Source organism: Ascaphus truei, unplaced genomic scaffold, assembly GCF_040206685.1.
Source record: "Ascaphus truei isolate aAscTru1 unplaced genomic scaffold, aAscTru1.hap1 HAP1_SCAFFOLD_1758, whole genome shotgun sequence".
Taxonomy (NCBI): Eukaryota; Metazoa; Chordata; class Amphibia; order Anura; family Ascaphidae; genus Ascaphus; species Ascaphus truei.
The window spans coordinates 52,346-65,785 of record NW_027454655.1 but is presented as its reverse complement, the minus strand read 5'-3'; the positions used below and the strand labels follow the sequence as shown (position 1 = coordinate 65,785).

Here is a 13,440-nt window from a genome sequence, read left to right as displayed (position 1 = left end):
CTCATATATAGTATATATACAGAAAAACAAAGCACAGAGCCCCATATATATAGTGTGTGTGTGTGTGTGTGTGTGTGTGTGTGTATATATATACATACATATTATACACACTGTATATATGGCGCTCTGTTCTTAGTATAGATCTACACTATATATATGAGGGGGGGGGGGGGGAGGGGGGAACCTCCGGTGCCGGGTCCGCGGTTTCCGGGGGAAGCAGATCCCGGGGCACTGAGGACAGGCGGGGATATGAGGGCGATGCACGGACTGCGGGTCACACTGACCCGGGTGAGAGGTCACTGCAGAGCATTGCATCCCCACTACCTGCAGAGCATTGCTCCCCCCCACTGTCTGCAGAGCATTGCTCCCCCCCCCCACTGTCTGCAGAGCATTGCACCCCCACTACCTGCAGAGCATTGCTCCTACCCCCACTGTCTGCAAAGCATTGCTCCCCCCCCACTGTCTGCAGAGCATTGCACCCCCACTACCTGCACAGCATTGCACCTCCCCCCACTGTCTGCTGAGCGTTGCACCTCCCCCACTACCTGCACAGCATTGCTCCCCCCCCACTGTCTGCAGAGCATTGCACCTCCCCCCACTGTCTGCAGAGCATTGCTCCCCCCCACTGTCTGCAGAGCATTGCTCCCCCCCACTACCTGCACAGCATTGCACCTCCCCCCACTGTCTGCAGAGCATTGCACCTCCCCCCACTGTCTGCAGAGCGTTGCACCTCCCCCACTGTCTGCAGAGCATTGCACCTCCCCCCACTGTCTGCAGAGCGTTGCACCTCCCCCCCACTGTCTGCAGAGCATTGCACCTCCCCCCCACTGTCTGCAGAGCATTGCACCTCCCCCCACTGTCTGCAGAGCGTTGCACCTCCCCCCCCCCCAACGGTCTGCAGAGCGTTGCACCTCCCCCCCACTGTCTGCAGAGCGTTGCACCTCCCTCCACTGTCTGCAGAGCGTTGCACCTCCCCCCCCCCCCCACTGTCTGCAGAGCGTTGCACCTCCCCCACTGTCTGCAGAGCATTGCTCCCCCCCCACTGTCTGCACAGCATTGCACCTCCCCCCCTCTGTCTGCAGAGCGTTGCACCTTCCCCCCCCACTGTCTGCAGAGTGTTGCACCTCCCCCCACTGTCTGCAGAGCGTTGCACCTACCCCCACTGTCTGCAGAGCGTTGCACCTCCCCCCACTGTCTGCAGAGCGTTGCATCTCCCCGCTGTCTGCAGAGCATTGCACCTCCTCGCACTCTCTGCAGAGTGTTGCACCTCCCCCACTGTCTGCAGAGCGTTGCACCTCCCCCCGTCTGCAGAGCGTTGCACCTCCCCCCTGTCTGCAGAGCATTGCACCTCCTCACACTCTCTGCGGAGCGTTGCATCTCCCCCCCACTGTCTGCAGAGCATTGCACCCCCCCACTGTCTGCAGAGCATTGCACCTCCCCCCCACTGTCTGCAGAGCATTGCTCCTACCCCCCACTGTCTGCAGAGCATTGCACCTCCCCCACTGTCTGCAGAGCATTGCTCCTACCCCTCACTGTCTGCAGAGCATTGCACCTCCCCCTGTCTGCAGAGCATTGCTCCCCCCCCCACTGTCTGCAGAGCATTGCACCTCCCCCACTGTCTGCAGAGCATTGCTCCCCCCACTATCTGCAGAGTGTTGCACCTCCCCACTGTCTGCAGAGCATTGCACCTCCCCCCACTGCAGAGCGTTGCACCTCCCCCCACTGTCTGCAGAGCGTTGCACCTCCCCACTGTCTGCAAAGCATTGCACCTCCCCCCACTGTCTGCAGAGCATTGCTCCTACCCCCCCACTGTCTGCAGAGCATTGCACCTCCCCCCTGTCTGCAGAGCATTGCACCTCCCCCACTGTCTGCAGAGCATTGCTCCCCCCACTGTCTGCAGAGTGTTGCACCTCCCCACTGTCTGCAGAGCGTTGCACCTCCCCCCGTCTGCAGAGCATTGCTCCCCCCCCACTGTCTGCAGAGTGTTGCACCTCCCCCCACTGTCTGCAGAGCGTTGCACCCCCACTGTCTGCAGAGCGTTGCACCCCCACTGTCTGCAGAGCGTTGCACCCCCACTGTCTGCAGAGCGTTGCACCCCCACTGTCTGCAGAGCGTTGCACCCCCACTGTCTGCAGAGCATTGCACCTCCCCCCACTGTCTGCGGAGCGTTGCACCTCCCCCCCCCCACTGTCTGCAGAGCGTTGCACCTCCCCCCCACTGTCTGCACAGCGTTGCACCTCCCCCACTGTCTGCAGAGCATTGCTCCCCCCCCACTGTCTGCACAGCATTGCACCTCCCCTTACTGTCTGCAGAGCATTGCACCTCCCCCCACTGTCTGCAGAGCGTTGCACGTCCCCCCCCCCCCACTGTCTGCAGAGCGTTGCACCTCCCCCCACTGTCTGCAGAGCATTGCACCTCCCCACTGTCTGCAGAGCGTTGCACCTCCCCCCTCACTGTCTGAAGAGCGTTGCACCTCCCCCCACTGTCTGCAGAGCGTTGCACCTCCCCCCCACTGTCTGCAGAGCATTGCTCCTACCCCCCACTGTCTGCAGAGCATTGCACCTCCCCCACTGTCTGCAGAGCATTGCTCCTACCCCTCACTGTCTGCAGAGCATTGCACCTCCCCCTGTCTGCAGAGCATTGCTGCCCCCCCACTGTCTGCAGAGCATTGCACCTCCCCCACTGTCTGCAGAGCATTGCTCCCCCCACTATCTGCAGAGTGTTGCACCTCCCCACTGTCTGCAGAGCATTGCACCTCCCCCCACTGTCTGCAGAGCGTTGCACCTCCCCCCACTGTCTGCAGAGCGTTGCACCTCCCCACTGTCTGCAAAGCATTGCACCTCCCCCCACTGTCTGCAGAGCATTGCTCCTACCCCCCACTGTCTGCAGAGCATTGCACCTCCCCCCTGTCTGCAGAGCATTGCACCTCCCCCACTGTCTGCAGAGCATTGCTCCCCCCACTGTCTGCAGAGTGTTGCACCTCCCCACTGTCTGCAGAGCGTTGCACCTCCCCCCGTCTGCAGAGCATTGCTCCCCCCCACTGTCTGCAGAGTGTTGCACCTCCCCCCACTGTCTGCAGAGCGTTGCACCCCCACTGTCTGCAGAGTGTTGCACCCCCACTGTCTGCAGAGCGTTGCACCCCCACTGTCTGCAGAGCGTTGCACCCCCACTGTCTGCAGAGCGTTGCACCCCCACTGTCTGCAGAGCATTGCACCTCCCCCCACTGTCTGCGGAGCGTTGCACCTCCCCCCCCCACTGTCTGCAGAGCGTTGCACCTCCCCCCCACTGTCTGCACAGCGTTGCACCTCCCCCACTGTCTGCAGAGCATTGCTCCCCCCCACTGTCTGCACAGCATTGCACCTCCCCTTACTGTCTGCAGAGCATTGCACCTCCCCCCACTGTCTGCAGAGCGTTGCACGTCCCCCCCCCCACTGTCTGCAGAGCGTTGCACCTCCCCCCACTGTCTGCAGAGCATTGCACCTCCCCACTGTCTGCAGAGCGTTGCACCTCCCCCCTCACTGTCTGAAGAGCGTTGCACCTCCCCCCACTGTCTGCAGAGCGTTGCACCTCCCCCCCCCCCACTGTCTGCAGAGCGTTGCACCTCCCCTCACTGTCTGCAGAGCGTTGCACCTCCCCCCCTGTCTGCAGGGCGTTGCACCTCCCCCCACTGTCTGCAGAGCGTTGCACCTCCCCCCACTGTCTGCAGAGCGTTGCACCTCCCCCCACTGTCTGCAGAGCATTGCACCTCCCCCGCTGTCTGCGGAGCGTTGCACCTCCCCCCCCTGTCTGCAGAGCGTTGCACCTCCCCACTGTCTGCAGAGCATTGCACCTCCTCGCACTCTCTGCAGAGCGTTGCACCTCCCCCCACTGTCTGCAGAGCGTTGCACCTCCACTGTCTGCAGAGCGTTGCACCTCCCCCACTGTCTGCAGAGCGTTGCACCTCCCCCCACTGTCTGCAGAGCGTTGCACCTCCCCCCACTGTCTGCAGAGCGTTGCACCTCCTCACACTCTCTGCAGAGCGTTGCATCTTCCCCCCACTGTCTGCAGATCATTGCACCCCGCACTGTCTGCAGAGCATTGCACCTCCCCCCACTGTCTGCAGAGCATTGCTCCTACCCCCCACTGTCTGCAGAGCGTTGCACCCCCACTGTCTGCGGCGCGTCTCACCTCCCCCACTGTCTGCAGAGCATTGCTCCTCCCCCACTGTCTGCAGAGCATTGCACCTCCCCCCCACTGTCTGCACAGCGTTGCACCCCCACTGTCTGCACAGCGTTGCACCCCCACTGTCTGCACAGTGTTGCACCTCCCCCGTCTGCAGAGCGTTGCACCTCCCCCCCATCTGCAGAGCGCTGCACCCCCACTGTCTGCACAGTGTTGCACCTCCCCGTCTGCAGAGCGTTGCACCCCCCCGTCTGCAGAGCGTTGCACCTCCCCCCCATCTGCAGAGCGCTGCACCCCCACTGTCTGCACAGCGTCGCACCTCCCCCCGTCTGCAGAGCGTCGCACCTCCCCCCGTCTGCAGAGCGTTGCACCCCCCCCCCCCCCAGTCTGCAGAGCGTTGCACCCCCACTGTCTGCAGAGCGTCTCACCTCCTCCCCCGCTGCCTGCAGAGCGTCTCACCTCCTCCACTGTCTGCAGAGCGTCGCACCTCCCCCCACTGTCTGCAGAGCGTCGTACATCCCCACTGTCTGCAGAGCGTCGCACCTCCTCCCCCACTGTCTGCAGAGGGTCGCACCTCCTCCCCCACTGTCTGCAGAGCGTCGCACCTCCACCCCCCCCCACTGTCTGCAGAGCGTCGCACCTTCTCCCCCACTGTCTGCAGTGCGTCGCACCTCCTCTCCCACTGTCTGCAGAGCGTCGCACCTCCTCCCCCACTGTCTGCAGAGCGTCGCACCCCCCCCCCCCCACACTACCTGCAGAGCATTGCGCCCCGACTTTGCTTTATTAACCCTCTCCTTCCCACAGGTGTGCAGCACATCGCAGGCGCTCCCCGTGATCGCAGCGCGGCACCCGTACAGGGCGGAGGTGAAGGGGGGGAAGGTTTATCCGTGGTGCAGCTGCGGACACAGCAAGAAGCAGGTGAGTGCGACGCGTGGATCCTGCGCTGCAGAGCATCGCTCCGCTGCTTACCCACATGCATCGCTTCACTTAACCCTGTCACTGCCAGACACGTCTAAAATATCTATAGGGGCCGGAAAATCCTTTAAGAGAAGAACACACACATTCCCTCATCCCATCCTCTCCAGCCCGTGTCTCCCCACTGCTGGATGAAGTCTCCCCAGTGATCTCCCAGGTCCTGCGGTTACAGCCTCTCTTCTCCACGTCGCTCCCACACATTCCCTCATCCCATCCTCCCCAGCCCGTGTCTCCCCACTGCTGGATGAAGTCTCCCCAGTGATCCCCCAGGTCCTGCAGTTACAGCCTCTCTTCTCCACGTCGCTCCCACACATTCCCTCATCCCATCCTCCCCAGCCCGTGTCTCCCCACTGCTGGATGAAGTCTCCCCAGTGATCTCCCAGGTCCTGTGGTTACAGCCTCTCTTCTCCACGTCGCTCCCACACATTCCCTCATCCCATCCTCCCCAGCCCGTGTCTCCCCACTGCTGGATGCAGCCTCCCCAGTGATCTCCCAGGTCCTGCGGTTACAGCCTCTCTTCTCCACGTCGCTCCCACACATTCCCTCATCCCATCCTCCCCAGCCCGTGTCTCCCCACTGCTGGATGAAGTCTCCCCAGTGATCTCCCAGGTCCTGTGGTTACAGCCTCTCTTCTCCACGTCGCTCCCACACATTCCCTCATCCCATCCTCCCCAGCCCGTGTCTCCCCACTGCTGGATGAAGCCTCCCCAGTGATCCCCCAGGTCCTGCGGTTACAGCCTCTCTTCTCCACGTCGCTCCCACACATTCCCTCATCCCAGCCCGTGTCTCCCCACTGCTGGATGAAGTCTCCCCAGTGATCTCCCAGGTCCTGCGGTTACAGCCTCTCTTCTCCACGTCGCTCCCACACATTCCCCCATCCCATCCTCTCCAGCCCGTGTCTCCCCACTGCTGGATGAAGTCTCCCCAGTGATCTCCCAGGTCCTGCGGTTACAGCCTCTCTTCTCCACGTCGCTCCCACACATTCCCTCATCCCATCCTCTCCAGCCCGTGTCTCCCCACTGCTGGATGAAGTCTCCCCAGTGATCCCCCAGGTCCTGCGGTTACAGCCTCTCTTCTCCACGTCGCTCCCCCACATTCCCTCATCCCATCCTCCCCAGCCCGTGTCTCCCCACTGCTGGATGAAGTCTCCCCAGTGATCTCCCAGGTCCTGCGGTTACAGCCTCTCTTCTCCACGTCGCTCCCACACATTCCCTCATCCCATCCTCCCCAGCTCGTGTCTCCCCACTGCTGGATGAAGTCTCCCCGGTGATCCCCCAGGTCCTGCGGTTACAGCCTCTCTTCTCCATGTCGCTCCCACACATTCCCTCATCCCATCCTCCCCAGCCCGTGTCTCCCCACTGCTGGATGAAGTCTCCCCAGTGATTTCCCAGGTCCTGCGGTTACAGCCTCTCTTCTCCACGTCGCTCCCACACATTCCCTCATCCCATCCTCCCCAGCCCGTGTCTCCCCACTGCTGGATGAAGTCTCCCCAGTGATCTCCCAGGTCCTGCGGTTACAGCCTCTCTTCTCCACGTCGCTCCCACACATTCCCTCATCCCATCCTCCCCAGCCCGTGTCTCCCCACTGCTGGATGAAGCCTCCCCAGTGATCCCCCAGGTCCTGCGGTTACAGCCTCTCTTCTCCACGTCGCTCCCACACATTCCCTCATCCCATCCTCTCCAGCCCGTCTCCCCCCACTGCTGGATGAAGCCTCCCCAGTGATCTCCCAGGTCCTGCGGTTACAGCTTCTTCTCCATGTCGCTCCCACACATTCCCTCATCCCATCCTCTCCAGCCCGTGTCTCCCCACTGCTGGATGAAGTCTCCCCAGTGATCCCCCAGGTCCTGCGGTTACAGCCTCTCTTCTCCACGTCGCTCACACACATTCCCTCATCCCATCCTCTCCAGCCCGTGTCTCCCCACTGCTGGATGAAGTCTCCCCAGTGATCCCCCAGGTCCTGCGGTTACAGCCTCTCTTCTCCACGTCGCTCACACACATTCCCTCATCCCATCCTCTCCAGCCCGTGTCTCCCCACTGCTGGATGAAGCCTCCCCAGTGATCTCCCAGGTCCTGCGGTTACAGCCTCTCTTCTCCACGTCGCTCCCACACATTCCCTCATCCCATCCTCCCCAGCCCTTGTCTCCCCACTGCTGGATGAAGTCTCCCCAGAGATCTCCCAGGTCCTGCGGTTACAGCCTCTCTTCTCCACGTCGCTCCCACACATTCCCTCATCCCATCCTCTCCAGCCCGTGTCTCCCCACTGCTGGATGAAGCCTCCCCAGTGATCTCCCAGGTCCTGCGGTTACAGCCTCTCTTCTCCACGTCGCTCACACACATTCCCTCATCCCATCCTCTCCAGCCCGTGTCTCCCCACTGCTGGATGAAGCCTCCCCAGTGATCTCCCAGGTCCTGCGGTTACAGCCTCTCTTCTCCACGTCGCTCCCACACATTCCCTCATCCCATCCTCTCCAGCCTGTGTCTCCCCACTGCTGGATGAAGTCTCCCCAGAGATCTCCCAGGTCCTGCGGTTACAGCCTCTCTTCTCCACGTCGCTCACACACATTCCCTCATCCCATCCTCTCCAGCCCGTGTCTCCCCACTGCTGGATGAAGTCTCCCCAGAGATCTCCCAGGTCCTGCGGTTACAGCCTCTCTTCTCCACGTCGCTCACACACATTCCCTCATCCCATCCTCTCCAGCCCGTGTCTCCCCACTGCTGGATGCAGCCTCCCCAGTGATCTCCCAGGTCCTGCGGTTACAGCCTCTCTTCTCCACGTCGCTCCCACACATTCCCTCATCCCATCCTCTCCAGCCCTTGTCTCCCCACTGCTGGATGAAGCCTCCCCAGTGATCTCCCAGGTCCTGCGGTTACAGCCTCTCTTCTCCACGTCGCTCCCACACATTCCCTCATCCCATCCTCCCCAGCCCGTGTCTCCCCACTGCTGGATGAAGTCTCCCCAGTGATCTCCCAGGTCCTGCGGTTACAGCCTCTCTTCTCCACGTCGCTCCCACACATTCCCTCATCCCATCCTCCCCAGCTCGTGTCTCCCCACTGCTGGATGAAGTCTCCCCGGTGATCCCCCAGGTCCTGCGGTTACAGCCTCTCTTCTCCATGTCGCTCCCACACATTCCCTCATCCCATCCTCCCCAGCCCGTGTCTCCCCACTGCTGGATGAAGTCTCCCCAGTGATTTCCCAGGTCCTGCGGTTACAGCCTCTCTTCTCCACGTCGCTCCCACACATTCCCTCATCCCATCCTCCCCAGCCCGTGTCTCCCCACTGCTGGATGAAGTCTCCCCAGTGATCTCCCAGGTCCTGCGGTTACAGCCTCTCTTCTCCACGTCGCCCCCACACATTCCCTCATCCCATCCTCTCCAGCCCGTGTCTCCCCACTGCTGGATGAAGTCTCCCCAGTGATCTCCCAGGTCCTGCGGTTACAGCCTCTCTTCTCCACGTCGCTCCCACACATTCCCTCATCCCATCCTCCCCAGCCCGTGTCTCCCCACTGCTGGATGAAGCCTCCCCAGTGATCCCCCAGGTCCTGCGGTTACAGCCTCTCTTCTCCACGTCGCTCCCACACATTCCCTCATCCCATCCTCTCCAGCCCGTCTCCCCCCACTGCTGGATGAAGCCTCCCCAGTGATCTCCCAGGTCCTGCGGTTACAGCTTCTTCTCCATGTCGCTCCCACACATTCCCTCATCCCATCCTCTCCAGCCCGTGTCTCCCCACTGCTGGATGAAGCCTCCCCAGTGATCCCCCAGATCCTGCGGTTAGAGCCTCTCTTCTCCACGTCTCTCCCACACATTCCCTCATCCCATCCTCTCCAGCCCGTGTCTCCCCACTGCTGGATGAAGTCTCCCCAGTGATCCCCCAGGTCCTGCGGTTACAGCCTCTCTTCTCCACGTCGCTCCCACACATTCCCTCATCCCATCCTCTCCAGCCCGTGTCTCCCCACTGCTGGATGAAGCCTCCCCAGTGATCTCCCAGGTCCTGCGGTTACAGCCTCTCTTCTCCACGTCGCTCCCACACATTCCCTCATCCCATCCTCCCCAGCCCTTGTCTCCCCACTGCTGGATGAAGTCTCCCCAGAGATCTCCCAGGTCCTGCGGTTACAGCCTCTCTTCTCCACGTCGCTCCCACACATTCCCTCATCCCATCCTCTCCAGCCCGTGTCTCCCCACTGCTGGATGAAGCCTCCCCAGTGATCTCCCAGGTCCTGCGGTTACAGCCTCTCTTCTCCACGTCGCTCACACACATTCCCTCATCCCATCCTCTCCAGCCCGTGTCTCCCCACTGCTGGATGAAGTCTCCCCAGTGCTCTCCCAGGTCCTGCGGTTACAGCCTCTCTTCTCCACGTCGCTCCCACACATTCCCTCATCCCATCCTCCCCAGCCCGTCTCCCCACTGCTGGATGAAGTCTCCCCAGAGATCTCCCAGGTCCTGCGGTTACAGCCTCTCTTCTCCACGTCGCTCCCACACATTCCCTCATCCCATCCTCTCCAGCCCGTGTCTCCCCACTGCTGGATGAAGCCTCCCCAGTGATCTCCCAGGTCCTGCGGTTACAGCCTCTCTTCTCCACGTCGCTCACACACATTCCCTCATCCCATCCTCTCCAGCCCGTGTCTCCCCACTGCTGGATGAAGCCTCCCCAGTGATCCCCCAGGTCCTGCGGTTACAGCTTCTTCTCCATGTCGCTCCCACACACTCCCTCATCCCATCCTCTCCAGCCCGTGTCTCCCCACTGCTGGATGAAGCCTCCCCAGTGATCTCCCAGGTCCTGCGGTTACAGCCTCTCTTCTCCACGTCGCTCCCACACATTCCCTCATCCCATCCTCTCCAGCCTGTGTCTCCCCACTGCTGGATGAAGTCTCCCCAGAGATCTCCCAGGTCCTGCGGTTACAGCCTCTCTTCTCCACGTCGCTCACACACATTCCCTCATCCCATCCTCTCCAGCCCGTGTCTCCCCACTGCTGGATGAAGTCTCCCCAGAGATCTCCCAGGTCCTGCGGTTACAGCCTCTCTTCTCCACGTCGCTCACACACATTCCCTCATCCCATCCTCTCCAGCCCGTGTCTCCCCACTGCTGGATGCAGCCTCCCCAGTGATCTCCCAGGTCCTGCGGTTACAGCCTCTCTTCTCCACGTCGCTCCCACACATTCCCTCATCCCATCCTCTCCAGCCCTTGTCTCCCCACTGCTGGATGAAGCCTCCCCAGTGATCTCCCAGGTCCTGCGGTTACAGCCTCTCTTCTCCACGTCGCTCCCACACATTCCCTCATCCCATCCTCCCCAGCCCGTGTCTCCCCACTGCTGGATGAAGTCTCCCCAGTGATCTCCCAGGTCCTGCGGTTACAGCCTCTCTTCTCCACGTCGCTCCCACACATTCCCTCATCCCATCCTCCCCAGCTCGTGTCTCCCCACTGCTGGATGAAGTCTCCCCGGTGATCCCCCAGGTCCTGCGGTTACAGCCTCTCTTCTCCATGTCGCTCCCACACATTCCCTCATCCCATCCTCCCCAGCCCGTGTCTCCCCACTGCTGGATGAAGTCTCCCCAGTGATTTCCCAGGTCCTGCGGTTACAGCCTCTCTTCTCCACGTCGCTCCCACACATTCCCTCATCCCATCCTCCCCAGCCCGTGTCTCCCCACTGCTGGATGAAGTCTCCCCAGTGATCTCCCAGGTCCTGCGGTTACAGCCTCTCTTCTCCACGTCGCTCCCACACATTCCCTCATCCCATCCTCCCCAGCCCGTGTCTCCCCACTGCTGGATGAAGCCTCCCCAGTGATCCCCCAGGTCCTGCGGTTACAGCCTCTCTTCTCCACGTCGCTCCCACACATTCCCTCATCCCATCCTCTCCAGCCCGTCTCCCCCCACTGCTGGATGAAGCCTCCCCAGTGATCTCCCAGGTCCTGCGGTTACAGCTTCTTCTCCATGTCGCTCCCACACATTCCCTCATCCCATCCTCTCCAGCCCGTGTCTCCCCACTGCTGGATGAAGCCTCCCCAGTGATCCCCCAGATCCTGCGGTTAGAGCCTCTCTTCTCCACGTCTCTCCCACACATTCCCTCATCCCATCCTCTCCAGCCCGTGTCTCCCCGCTGCTGGATGAAGTCTCCCCAGTGATCCCCCAGGTCCTGCGGTTACAGCCTCTCTTCTCCACGTCGCTCACACACATTCCCTCATCCCATCCTCTCCAGCCCGTGTCTCCCCACTGCTGGATGAAGCCTCCCCAGTGATCTCCCAGGTCCTGCGGTTACAGCCTCTCTTCTCCACGTCGCTCCCACACATTCCCTCATCCCATCCTCCCCAGCCCTTGTCTCCCCACTGCTGGATGAAGTCTCCCCAGAGATCTCCCAGGTCCTGCGGTTACAGCCTCTCTTCTCCACGTCGCTCCCACACATTCCCTCATCCCATCCTCTCCAGCCCGTGTCTCCCCACTGCTGGATGAAGCCTCCCCAGTGATCTCCCAGGTCCTGCGGTTACAGCCTCTCTTCTCCACGTCGCTCACACACATTCCCTCATCCCATCCTCTCCAGCCCGTGTCTCCCCACTGCTGGATGAAGCCTCCCCAGTGATCTCCCAGGTCCTGCGGTTACAGCCTCTCTTCTCCACGTCGCTCCCACACATTCCCTCATCCCATCCTCTCCAGCCTGTGTCTCCCCACTGCTGGATGAAGTCTCCCCAGAGATCTCCCAGGTCCTGCGGTTACAGCCTCTCTTCTCCACGTCGCTCACACACATTCCCTCATCCCATCCTCTCCAGCCCGTGTCTCCCCACTGCTGGATGAAGTCTCCCCAGAGATCTCCCAGGTCCTGCGGTTACAGCCTCTCTTCTCCACGTCGCTCACACACATTCCCTCATCCCATCCTCTCCAGCCCGTGTCTCCCCACTGCTGGATGAAGCCTCCCCAGTGATCTCCCAGGTCCTGCGGTTACAGCCTCTCTTCTCCACGTCGCTCCCACACATTCCCTCATCCCATCCTCTCCAGCCCGTGTCTCCCCACTGCTGGATGAAGCCTCCCCAGTGATCTCCCAGGTCCTGCGGTTACAGCCTCTCTTCTCCACGTCGCTCCCACACATTCCCTCATCCCATCCTCTCCAGCCCGTGTCTCCCCGCTGCTGGATGAAGTCTCCCCAGGTGATCCCCCAGGTCCTGCGGTTACAGCCTCTCTTCTCCACATCGCTCCCCCACATTCCCTCATCCCATCCTCTCCAGCCCGTGTCTCCCCACTGCTGGATGAAGTCTCCCCAGTTATCCCCCAGGTCCTGCGGTTACAGCCTCTTTTCTCCTCTCTCACTGCAGGGTAATGTAACACAGATTGGGGTGTCTTATCTCGGGGCGTCTCCTCTCTCACTGCAGGGTAATGTAACACAGATTGGGGTTTCCTGGTGTCTTATCTCGGGGGGTCTCCTCTCTCTTCCTCCTCCAGCCCTTTTGTGACGGGTCCCACAAGAAGTCAGCCCCCGGCCTGTCCCCCGTGCGTTTCACCCCCACCCAGGATCAGGTGGTGTGGCTGTGCGGGTGCAAACAGACCAAAACCCCCCCCTACTGTGACGGCACCCACAAGGAGAGCCACGTGCAGGCGAGCCACGTGCAGAAGAGCTCGCCGGACCCCCAGCTCTGACGGGTGCGATGTTCTGCGAGGCCACGCCGGCACCACGCTCGTCATTGTTTAATTAGTGTAATAACTGTCGTTATTGTGCCATGTGGCACATACGGTCCGTGTGCCTGGTATCCCTCTGCCTCTCGTATGTACTATGTTACACGCAATAAATGCACGCAATAAATACACGCTTCCAGTCATGTGAATTATTCCAAATGTAACAGGAAGTTTGTATATTGCACATGGACACGTACACTAGTGTGTGTGTGTGTGTGTGTGTATAAACATATATACTAATACACAGACAAGAAACATACAGCGCAGATCTTAACAATATGTTTAAGCGGAGGAAAATATACACACCACCTATTATGCCAATACAATCTTTACATGAGGTACATACCCTGGAATACAACTATCCCTACACACTGCAGCAGAATTAGCAGCCCCTGACGAAGCCCAAGTGGAGAAACGCGTAGGGCCAGCGTTTTTGGAGCAGAAAGAGAGACACGCCGAGGCCCCAAGCAGAGAGACATTCTCAAGGAGCTACGGCGAGAGCCGAGCCGCGTCATACCACGTGACACGGAAGTGACCGTGAACGCGGAGGAGGACTGGTAATCGGCGCCTCTGTACACGAGTGTGAGAGACTCGCTAATCACTCTCTACTGCCCGAAATTCACTCACAGAATGTGAGTTGATTACCTG

At 60.8% G+C, this 13,440-nt stretch overlaps 1 protein-coding gene across 1 annotated transcript; it reads left to right on the top strand.

Annotated features, from left to right (window-relative positions):
- The first annotated feature begins 205 nt into the window (after window positions 1-205).
- CISD3 (CDGSH iron sulfur domain 3) lies at window positions 206-12,923 on the top strand. Its single transcript, XM_075581987.1, has 3 exons — window positions 206-288; window positions 4,966-5,079; window positions 12,562-12,923. The coding sequence occupies exons 1-3, from the start codon at window positions 250-252 to the stop codon at window positions 12,754-12,756; spliced, it is 348 nt and encodes a 115-aa protein (XP_075438102.1). The 5' UTR covers window positions 206-249; the 3' UTR covers window positions 12,757-12,923.
- The last annotated feature ends 517 nt before the right edge of the window (window positions 12,924-13,440 follow it).